General features: G+C 40.1%; 1 protein-coding gene across 1 annotated transcript in view; it reads left to right on the top strand.

Moving 5' to 3' along the window:
- The window catches only part of prkcaa (protein kinase C, alpha, a), a 135,573-nt gene that overhangs the window by 34,216 nt on the left and 89,000 nt on the right, over positions 1-12,357 (top strand). The window contains exon 3 of the mRNA XM_084570894.1: positions 9,789-9,871. Within this exon, the coding sequence (XP_084427020.1) occupies positions 9,789-9,871 (83 nt within the window). The remainder of the gene's footprint in view (positions 1-9,788; positions 9,872-12,357) is intronic.

The raw sequence follows: 12,357 nt of genomic DNA, 5'->3' as shown, positions 1-12,357 counted from the left end.
TGCTATTTATACACACACACACCCTCTCTCTCTCTCTCTCTCTCTCTCTCTCTCTCTCTCTCTCTCTCTCTCTCTCTCTCTCTCTCTCTCCCTCTCTCTCTCTCTCCCTCTCTCCCTCTCTCTCTCTCCCTCTCTCCCTCTCTCTCTCTCTCTCTCTCAGTCACAATGAGTCACAAACCATTTAGCATGCAAAATCAGTTTCATTAGATGAATGATCATCCCACTGCATCTAAACCATCTGTGGGGTTCAGTTTTCTATCAATCAACAAGAAAATGAAAGAGATGCCCGGTAATTGCCTGCATGATTGCTTTCCTTCTCTCCTAATATTAAGCAATATCCTAAACAATCGTTGATCACATTAAAGATTAGCAATCAATTAAAAATGCAATAGAAAATACAAATTGTGTGTTTTCCTAAGTGAAAGCTCTGGCCTTAATGGGAACACCAATTACTTAAAAAGGCCGATTAAGGCCACATTAGAAAAATATAAAGAGGGCTGTAGTGACGCACGGTTTGCAGATCTCAGGGCAAATATTACTGCATGCAGCTGCAGACAAGATCTCAGTTTGAGTGTATCCACATATAAAACATATCCCCAGGATTGAGATACTATTGCTTACGTTAACCATCAGTCCTCATTCAGGATCAGGCTGGCTCATGAGGCACAGTTATGTCAAGAAGTGTAAAGAAATTCCTAAGCTACTGTAAACAACAGAGACACTGTCTTGCACATAAATGCTGCACATATATTAATGCTTCAACTTTGCACAGTGTCATTTATATTATATCCTTGATTGACTCAGTTATGTTTTCACATTTGCTGTTTTTCCAGAATCTGATTGTGAAGCATGATATGATACGGTGTGGTACGACACTGGTGTGCTTTGTTCAGCAAATTATGGCTATCCTGCACACACATTAAGGATGTTATGCTGCCACTGCTAACACATAGCCTCTGTCGTTGTGGACCCAAGCCTAATTTTAAATGTGTGAACAGCTCCATGTGCCTCAGAGCTGTCTATTACAACAGCTGTAACTGTCTCCCTGCTATGCTGCTTCTATCCTACCTGTCACACAGACATCTACCATAATTGTTACACCTGCAGGTTTCCCCCCATTGTGTTATTTGCGCAGACAGCGATCCATAGCCATCAATTACAAGCCATGCCTCTTGACCGCTCTCCCCCACAAGTGCCCATTATATGTACAGCAAGTGTCCTCACTATCAGCCAATTATGAGAAACAAATTGTCTTTTTAGACATTTCTTATATAATCAGCGATCCGTGTTTCTCAAACTAAGCATTGTTTAAGCCTTTTAAATCTCTTGAATCAGGATGCTTTGATAACAGATGGAGCCCAACTGTCATTTTGAGTACACAACCCAAACAGCATAATTGTGCTATGAGTTCAGTCTTATATCCTAAAGCAAATCAATGCACACGCAGTGGAGACATCTACTGAGGTTCTCAAGGAGTATAATATGATGAGCTTGTTTTAAAATAATAATATTTATAATTAATTAATTGGTTTATAAATTATAAAAACAAGCGTCATTATATTTAGACAGAAACTATAGAACCTTTTCATACTTAGACTTCTTGTGACTGATTTCCCTTCTTTTCACTGCCTTCTTTCCAGTTTCTGTTTGTTATAACAAGGCAGTCAAAGGAAAGATTACGTCATCAGATTGCAGCTAATTGTAGTTGTATACCACCAGACTGGATTATTACTCAGTTAAATGGCCTGTTTCTGTGTATATTTTGTCATGTGTCTCCCAGTCTGTTGCAGCGTTGCTTGTTTTGTTTATTTTCGCCTTCTTTGGAACGGAGAAGTCCATGTCCATAAATAATTAATGGTCTTTGGCGCTATTAAAGGCACGTTTACAATAATGATGCAATGGTGCAGTATCTTTTTCCCCGGTTACTAACAGTTAAGAAACACATTCATCTTTACGTACTGTATGTACATATTGAATGCCTTGCTATAACCTTTCATTTTCACATACGTGTACAAGATACATTAGATATATTGCCATAAGATAGACCTTAATTTCTGATGATGACTTAAAGGCTTGTTTCCTTGGAAACTACATTTTCTTTGCCCGGCTATCCTGCCTCTTGCCAGTTGAAAATTCAAGTGAGGCACTTCAAGTGCAAAGCACAGGCCATTGTGTTTGACTGTTATGCTTTGTCTTAACCTGATTTTCTTCAATTTACTGCTGTTGTGGCTGCAGTAGTTTGTGTGTATTTAGATTGGCCCCAATGTAAGGGCTGTGTTCTTTAGATTATGTAGTCAATTATAATTGAGCCTTTAAACAAGCTGAAGGCTGAACCTTGACCTCCTCAATATGACGTGGTTCAATTGCATAGAAAACAAATCTAATGATCATTGATGCGGGTCCTGTCAACCAGAACCAGGAAGTTACCCATTAACATCTGAGTACATCTCTGGGAACTGAAGAGGTCCCATGATACTTGCGTATGACAGGACCTTTACAGCTGTTTAACTTCAACACATGACATGTTTCAGCTAAACAGCAGATTATGTCCAAATGAATTCTATTTACAAAATGACAGACTTCAATTCACTTACACCCTGAAGTAACATTCCCACATATTCAGTTCATGTGATATGTAATCAGTGATTTATAACCACCTGAATGCAAATACCTGATAAATACGACATGGTCATGTGAGGTTTACTTCCTCATTCAGTTTTTCATTAAGCAATCGACCTTCACACAGTGGGTTATGAGATACTGAGGGCAGCAAATGAAACGCTGTACTAGTTTTATCCTCCTGATGTGTGGATGGGTTGCCTTTCTCAGCCGACATTTTGAGTAGCTTTCGAAAAAAGAGGGGAACTTTTATGTCTGAAAATACAAACCATGAAGCATCCAGCCATCCAACAGGGTTCTGTGATTGCTTATTCAATGTTCCTAAATATCCCAGCATTATTCTAGGAAATCTTGATTTTAGAGCTTTAGGAGTATATTTGACTACTATTGCTAATTCAAGAGATCCTCTGTAAACATAACACTTAGATGCAGAGTTATGCTGAAGTTATTATTTTTATGAAAATATATTACAGTCCCAAAGCATTCTATTAGGTTATTATTACATTTTCATGGGTTCTTTTAATGCGGTAACTGAGGAACTTAACAGTGTTACATATCAAATGCTGTGGCAGATGTAAATGCACCTTTTGTGGTCTTTGGTTTCCCAACAGTGATTTTTATCGCAGCGCTGTAGTATTTATAGTATGGCAAGATTGTAAACAGTGAGAAAGGGGAAATAAAATCAGCTGCACAACCTGAAGGGTAAACAGTACTGTACAACTAGTCATCTAATTAGACATGAAAAGGCAAATCAGGGGTTTGCAAGATACAATAATGGCTCTGCTGTACTCCAACAATAGCTGCACTGTTCCAATTTCCTGAGTATTCAAATAATGGTGACACGGTCACAACCTGCCATGAAATACTGCATAGTATAGTAGTTGGTTGCTCTGAATGTCCAGAGTGACATTTCCATGTACAGAATTTATGTACTAAATTTTTTTATTCATGCTTGACTTTGATTATGGTCTTTCCCCCAAAAATATTTAACACATTGATATCTAAAAAAAATATTTAGAATTTATTTTCCAACTATCCATCCATGACCACAAGACAGTATATAAACCAACAAACATAAACAAAATGTACAGTAAATATAGTCACACATACTGGACTGTAGTCTGGGATAACATGGATTCATTCATTCATCTTCTGTAACCGCTTGTACTCTGGACAGCGGGGGCTGGAGCCTATCCCAGCTGTCACTGGGCAAGAGGCGGGGTACACCCTGGACAGGTCTCCAGTCCATCGCAGAGCTAACACAGACTCTACACAGAAAGGCCCCAGATGGAATCAAACCCAGAACCTTCTTGCTGTGTGGCATCAGTGCTAACCACCACGCCACTGTGCCGCAGTCTGGGACAGCATCACACTGTAATTACTGAGAAAATCCAAATGTGTAAAAAAAAAAGATATGGAGACTATAGAAGCTTTATTAATTTCTACAGTAATCACTATGTTTATTATTCAGTAGATAAAACTGAAGAGACTTGAAAAGGGATTTTAATTAGTGCTACTAAGCTGCTAGCTCTCTTAAAGGGTGCAAAGGTTAGAGTTAATTCTAAGCAGGGTAAATCAAATAGTAAAAAAATGTCTGTGTTTAATTTTCATTTCCTGCCTTAGTGTTACTTCAGATGCTGAATCATCCCCCTGTTAGCTATTAGTTCTGGCTCATATGACAGTGATGCACAGTGCTGTCAGCCTTAATATCCAGACCTTTAAATTATGACGATAGTGAATTCAGTCATCATGTAGAAAAGCTGTATGGATGGTGTTGATGGTGAGGCAGCCACCTCAGAGATATTGACATTTAACGTCACTTTATCATTCTCGCTGGGCTGGGTGCAGAGGCCGCAACCACTGCAGGTGGAAGCTTAAGAAGTGCTTTCACTCCAAGAGTAGCGTTTATGTTTTTCTTTTTTCGAATAATGTTTCATAAAATAAAGGTTACAGTTTAAAATGAACTGTAAATTGCGTGTCTTCTTGTTTTAAAACCACGTAAAAGATCTATTTGAAGGTATTTTCAGATTTCTGATTGTGACATAAGACTATTCACTTCTGTAGAACACATTTCTTTTTGTAGACAGTAATGTAATCCCAGAGTTTCCCCGGTTGCACCTGTCTATGTGGTAACAGGATTTATGTTGTTCCACGCCTACTAGAATAAAACATTTCTGGCACTAAGACCGAATCCTCGAGGACTTATTTTAGAGATGAAAATAAATGAGTCTCTGCCAATTTGGATTAACCCTTGCATAAATCTGCATATAATAGAAAATGTGGCAGGATTTTATTACATACTGTACCCCTGACTAACCAGTGGCTATATTTGTCAGCTGTGCTTCCTTACACATTACATAATACCCTACACTTATATATACCCTACTCTCCCTCTGACTAGCTACTTGCCCTAGTGGCAAAAATCTAATGATGAGTTCACGTTTTAAACTTTTTTTTAAAATTTTAATTATTTTATGTTGACAATGTGGGGCCATATGCATTTTTAACGTTTTAGCCAGACAGTGCTTAACCTCTGGAATCACAAGATAGAAACATGCTATTATGTCCCACAGTGGATAAAATAAAAATGTAACCTGTTCCTACGTATGCAGTTTTGACTTTGTTGAGATTGTCTTTGCTGAATGATTTTTCTCATTCACATTTTCATGGTCGTTGAGTTATTCTTTGGTGAGAGTGGAGGAAATTGTTCTGGCATTCAACTGGAGAAAAGACCCACGTGATATAATGAAAGCTTCCCAGTCTAGGAAGAGAGGCTTTTGTGAAAGGCGGCAGTGGGCTCCGAGGCCTCTTCATAGTTCGATCTAAAAGCCATGGGTCCTTTGTTTTTGTGAAGCACATTGGAATTAACTCACATCTACTTACAGAAGAACTGGTGAACAAACCATAAACCATTTTCTCTGTCTCATTTCCTGCCAGTATAAAACTTTAGGAGATTGCTCCGATGAACTTTCGACCTGGAAAAGACATAGTGGGAGTAGGAGTTGGTCTGAGCTGTGCTATCTTTTGTGAGGAAAGAACGTGATTGTGGTATGTGTTTTACTGGAAGGCAATGAGCACTGATTTGAAAACCCTCATTACACTCTCACTGACTGTATAATTAATCCTGTCCTGAGAGTGAGGAAATTCTTAAGTCGGAGGCAGAAAAATATCTCCGGTTACCCTAATAAACATGATTAAAACACCACAACCGAGACACTTTTTTCATTCAAAGATGATTAAGCTATTTTTTCAGGATTTGGGAAAATGTCTCTGCTGACATGCTTATAGTTATTATGACTTTCTGTGCCTTAATTGCTTTTTATTAAATTGTCAGTCTCCAAAGACCTTGTTTTAATCAACTGCTCCTAATAATAGTACAAGCAGATTTCACTCTACTTGACTGGACAAAGTAGTGAAGGACTATAGCAACAGCATAAACACAGATAGGAGTAGCTTACTTGGTGGTACTGTCAAAGACAATGGCAGCAGACACCTACGACAGGTACATACCTCCTCAAAGCTTCATGCAGCACAAGTACATTACCGCTTTTAAGCATTAATGTAGCTACTTTCATATACTATATACTCTATTTTCTTCTCACTATGTTCTTTTTTTAATTAAATTCCAGTATGCTAACAGAATGTATGCTGTTCAGAGGCAATGCAGCTTTTGATGTCCTGCCAAAAAACAAGCGGCCGTCTGCTTTGCTACTAGCTCTGATAGGTAGACATACAGCTGTGCTGAAGCATGGCTGCTGACACCAGCATACATAGCATGAACTGAGCCAGTTAGTGGTACTCTCTCCTCCTAGGTTCTGCTGACCCAGTCAGCAGCCTGGACATCATTAAGCAGGCCACATATCTGGGGCTTGAGTCCATTTTGGGTTTGCGCCAGGAAATTATCTTGCAATTCTTGCTTCATCTGATCGGCCTTTATAAAGGTTACTGATCAAATCATTTAGGTAGAATATTGGCGGATAATTATCAGTGGCGATTGACTGGGGTACACTTACCCTTAAGCAAGCTTGATTGCCTTGCCAGCCAGTGGAGACATTTCTCCACCATGCTGCAGAAGATGAAGTGTCTGTTAAACTTTTATGTGCCTCAGAAAAAGACCGCTGGGACAACTGATCACAGGCAGCTGAGCTCTAATGAGAACACCAGAAGATACTGAGTCTCGACCTCCTTCATCTTTGCATCGTCTCTGTTGACCTCCTTTTCTGTTTCACAGGCCTCTGTAGGTCACATTTACGCCTTCTCTCTCTCTTTGTCTTAACAAGCACAGACAATTCTATAAATCTGAAGAGAAAAGGCTTAATTTCAATGCCATATAAGATAAATGGTCTTACCAGAAGAAAACTATTTAGGCATTTGGAAAGGTCAATTTAACTTCAGAAAGAGGATGCATGTAGTAGGAGAAACAAAACAGAAAAAAAACCCACTGTAGTGCAACAGATGGGATGGGGTTTTCTGCTCAATGTGTTTCACAGAAAAAATGAAGCATGTACTTCATGTTTCATATTTTCTGTGGAATAGTCTGCAAATCAGAATGGGAAACAGCTTCTTCCTTGCTTTCTGCTGATTAGGTTTCACATCAGCACAGTGTTCTCACTCACACCCAGTTTGTGTAGGTTCTGCGGTTAAAGGTCTGTTTTGAACACGTCGGGTACGAGAAATCTTCTTCTCGATGAGATAATGCATCAAACACACTAAGCTGTGGCAACACTCTTTTGTCTGTAATAAATAGAGGAATAATTGGGTACTTGCAATGAGCATTATTTGCTGCTGATGAGCACTGATTGCTTAAAGGAGCAGCAGTTTAGCATCCTGCACAGGAACTCTAACTTAATCAACAGGGGAAAAAAAAACAAAACAGAGGTTTGGTTTGGGCAATATTCACTGTAACGTCCTGTGGATCTTATGTCTTGAAAGACGGGGCGACCCGTTCCTATCAGCTTTTTACTGGTGGGTGAATTATGGAGGTTCTGAATCATTGAAATGGATGACTTCTGTGGGTTTGTGGGTAGGCAGTGGTGTGGGTCAAGGTTTCATGTTGTTTATTGGCCACACTGACTGATCGCTCCTAGGAGGCACGAGCGGGTAGAAAGGGTTGAGTTGTGGTAGTGTGATATGCCTCTGTGGGGGTTGTATTGATTTGCCATCATTAAAGTACATGCGAACACCAGCATGTTTCCAACTGTTACGGTTGAGTACACTGCATGTCAAAAAATATTGTCTGAATATGGAGTCTTGCTTTGGATGAATACCTGATCCGAACACCCTGAGGTCCAACACATCTGGTGACGCTCTGGTGATTGTGAAGGCCAGGTCATCTTTTGCTGTGCTCTGTTACTCTCCTGCATGGTCAGATATCCCCCACACGTGGAACACTGTAGAAATAAAAGAAAGAAAATCATTTGAAAGAGTAGGTGTGTCCAAACTTCTGACTACTGCTGTATTTCACTGGAAAGTCTGTGTGAATATTTACAGCTGTGGTGTTGTATACAGAGGTCTGGCTACCAAGAAAAACATATCTGTTGATAACTGGCTTCATTGGAACTGTCACATTCTTAAGAGCTATAATGTGTTCAGCTATTTGCCTGTTATTTGTATGAAACATTCATAGTGATGTTTATGTTCAGTCAGGCTTTGTGCAGAACTCAAAATGGTGAATTTTAGTTGTGTCTGGAGTCTTGGTCTAGTTGGTACTAACTTAAGCACTGTCCGTGACGCTGTTTAACCTGGGTGTCTGCCACCCACATTACAAACAAACTTCTACTCAGTAAATGCCACAGGCAGTAAGATGGCATGCGATGTGGGCTGGCTTTATCAACAGAGAATATCCAGAATGCAAACAATGTATTCCTTTGCATGTTGCAATTTGGCTGCAGTCACGCAGAATTTCTGTGTAGAGAGCATGAGTGCACGAAAAAAATAATTTATCAAGCTGAGTAGTATGTAACTGATTTGTCCCTGGATGATTTTTCTTGCTGTTAAAGAAGTATGGGTTGCTGTGTAAATTGTTCTTTACTTTCTAAGTGCAGTTAAGGATGTCATCGCAGCTCATCTTAAGTGCTCAGTAATTTGTTTTCGAGCTGTTTTAAAGGGATGCAGTAAGAGGATGAAAGGTGGCCCGTGGGGGGTGGGGGGGTAGGGGTTAGGTGGCATGTGCATATACAATAGTGAGAGATGAAGAACATTACTTTGCTCCGCAGCAGAAACCGTGTTGAAAGAAAAACTGTAACTGAAACTGAAAAATCAAGCAAGGTCTGTGGAAATGCATCACTGATGCACACAAATCACTAATGGAGTCTGCTCAGGGATACTCAGCGCTAAGTGAAGACTATTGAAAACCACCAATTCAGATGCTTTCATCTCATGCTGCAAGTACCGGCCTTGAAAACATTAAGTCCCAGGAAGGGAGGGAGGGGTGCTTTTCTGTATGAAAGGGAGAGATGAGCACAAAGAACACTTATCTAGATGCAGCTGTTACGAACAAGTGGAAGCCTGGACGTGTAAATACAGGATATACAGCTTTTGCTATTTGTGCTGGCTAGCTCATACTGTTGCCCTCCCCCCACCGTGTCTCGTCTGGGTTTCTCTGAGGGACATCCGCCCTCCACATTGAGCTGACAGCTATCTTGGCCTCAAACTACGATGCACTCGGTGACCTTAGACCAAGACAGCGACACTGTGTGCTCTGACATTGTGTAGGCAGATCTACTTAATTCTGCATGTCTTAATGGGTATCGTGTTGATATATGTTAAGCAATTGTGTCGTTCTGTTTGTCTTCCTGTGAGTGTTGTTCTTGTGCATATTAAAGTGCGAGTGTGTACGTGTGTGCTGTCTGCCTTAGCTCCTGTCATGTCAGTGAGGAGGTGGCACTGTACTGTGCAATAAGAGCAGTCAGCCTGCAGGCAGGGCTGGCCATCTGGACACATGATAAGGAGCCTAGCCCAGACATTAGTTGTTTTTTCAATTCCTCTTATCAGATCTTTATCTCTTTCTGCTGTCTGTCCACATATCAGTCAGGAATAATGCATTGTATTCTAACCATGTCACTCTTTCTCTTCTTTTGTCCCCATCTGTCTATGTATTTTCTCTCTAACTCTATATCCCCATCTCTCTCTCTCTCCTTCTGCTCTCATCCTACTTTCTTCTCCTACAGTTTGCTGTTTTGTGGTCCACAAGAGGTGCCATGAATTAGTCACGTTCTCCTGTCCAGGGGCGGATAAGGGGCCCGACACAGACGTAAGTAGCCAAAGTCCGGCTGTTTCCTCTCATCTGTTGCCTCTGAGGAGGTGCCTTTCTTGTCATTAGACTCAAATACGAGCACAGCGTCGCCAATATGCAGTCGTACCAAACCGACCTGCGTCTTTTCTGAACACAGTGGTGGTCTTTGACAGCTGGAGTGTTGTCACATTTTCTTCTCCTGCTATGAAGTAGCTGTCTGTAGACAGAGGCGCAGAGGAAAACCGAAACCTCCTCCTGCCCTGACAAGCATCACTTTTCAAGCAGCAAACTGCAAAGTGCATATTAAAGTGTTTATGCATGTGAAGATGGTTTGTAATGATAATATAATGTTGATTATGAAATGCGTGAAAAAAATAGAATTCATCGTTTCTGTTTGGTCAGGTCTTAAGAAGAGAGCTTTACCCATTCACTCTGTTTGTGAGACTCATGATTGAATCACAGTAGAGCAGGTGGCTAATTTAATTCATTCAATGTCCATGTTCTAGTCGAGTCACTGGGTGCCACCTTTAATAAAAGTGATTGAAATATTTCACTAAGATTGAGTCACTGCCCCCAGCTCCTTAAGAAAAAAATGACTTTCTTCCACCATCAAATTTAACATTTTTTCTTCACACAAAACTGTGACCTTTATTTCTGAAGTGTTACAGAGTTCATAGTGTAACTTTAATGATTCTAATTTATGTAGCAGCACAGTTCAGAGAAAAGCTGATCAGATAACTGTCATCAGTGATGGCCTGAACTGACCCAGAGACAGTCTGCTGGATAATTTCATCATATTAAGATAGTGAACTAAAAAAAAACAAGCTTTAGCAGTCTTTCATCGGACCATGAAAATAATTAATGATGATGATGCTTGATAAATAATCGCTCTTGTGTAACGCTTTGAATGAGGTCTTCCCTTCGCCTCCTCATCGGCTTCTGGCGCCTGCCATGTGACATCAACCACTGCTTGCCTGCTTTCTAAGTGTAAAACTCCATTTACATACCTGCTTGCCTTCTGGGCATTCATAGCCTCTGGGTGTTAAAGCAGCGGGGACCGGCCTCTGTAACTGGAGATATGTCGTGTGTCATTCAAGATCATCAACCCAGACTCTTTAAATAGAGCACTCCACGGATGACACGGAAGCCATAACTGCATAAAATAGCCTGAGCTTGGGGATTCTTCATTCAAGCAGGCCGTGGGGTTCATAGCCATTGTTAGCAGGGCAGCTAACCTTTGACATTTGTCTTCGTTGACTCAATCAGTTTTACAGTGTACCAAAACCCATCTTAATTAATCTTCCAGAATCTCATAGAATATCCTAATAACCATTACATTGTGCCGTGCTCTGTGTAAGACCCTGAAAGAGAATTTCACAAAACTAATGTTGTCATTGCTTTTGCAGATTTGTGGTATTTCCACAATATTTTACTTCTAGTTAGCACACCTTGCATTTGGCTTTGCTTTTGTCCTGCTCCTTTCGGTCGTTAAATCCAAAATGTTGCCACACATCAACTTCAAGCTTGACAATGTTGTATGAATTGTAGCTTCAGTCACGTTTTGGATCTCCCTCACACATGGACTAAGCTCATTGCGTGGTCTTGCAAGACTATTCATGCGAAGCCAGTCATGTGTCTGTGTCAAGTTTCCTAACGAGAGGATGCAGGGAACGGGATGTTTTAAAAAAAATCGTCCCAGGGATTTTATGAATCAATACTGGATCTTTTAAATGAAGATAGAGAATCGTAATACTACTAATATATTTTAAACATGCAAATAGTTTTCCAGAACAAATTTTCAATTAGCGAGACGATCTCAATCTTTGGGTGTGACATTACCAGTCAGCTGCCGTGGCCATGGCTGACAAATGGAAAAGAAGTGTTACAGCTTCCTCCACCTTTGTCCACCCTCTCCTCCAAGACAGTGCTGACTGCAGTTTCTACATCAGTAAACAGACTATAATTAGTTGATCGTTTATTTTGGTTTGGTAGGTGTCCCTCTACCTTCAGTATAACTTCTGTGCTATTGTTCACATTATTGAAAAGATTCCAAGTAACACAGTTTTAATATATTAATAAATCTGCTTTATGGAAGTGTGTAAGTATATAATTGTAAAAATTATTAAACATTTTAGTTTTACCATATTAAGGCCTTTCCTTTAGTGCTAATGATCAGTTCTACTGTTAAGGATATTGTAAAACGTGGTGTATATTTAACCCTCTAATAGTGCCTAAGGAACATCCAGTCCTACCAAGAAGACTTCACTTAGAGCAGAAAGGTGTAAATTATTCTCAGGCTTTTGTTCATGCAGATTCCTGTTTCTTAGCCTATAATTCTTACATGACCGCCAGGGCTCTAAAACTGAGTCTCGGTCCTTTTAAAATTGCATGAGTATGCCCTGTCAAAATATTTGATGCGTCCTTTTAATATACATTTCTGTGCACTTACAGTAGCAGTACTGTTGCCATGGGCAACCACACATATTACATGGCTTGCTGCCTCC

Source organism: Chelon labrosus (assembly GCF_963514085.1).
Source record: "Chelon labrosus genome assembly, chromosome: 2".
In the NCBI taxonomy this organism is placed as follows: domain Eukaryota; kingdom Metazoa; phylum Chordata; class Actinopteri; order Mugiliformes; family Mugilidae; genus Chelon; species Chelon labrosus.
The sequence above is the reverse complement of the archived record's forward strand: the minus strand, read 5'-3'. Positions and strand labels throughout refer to the sequence as shown.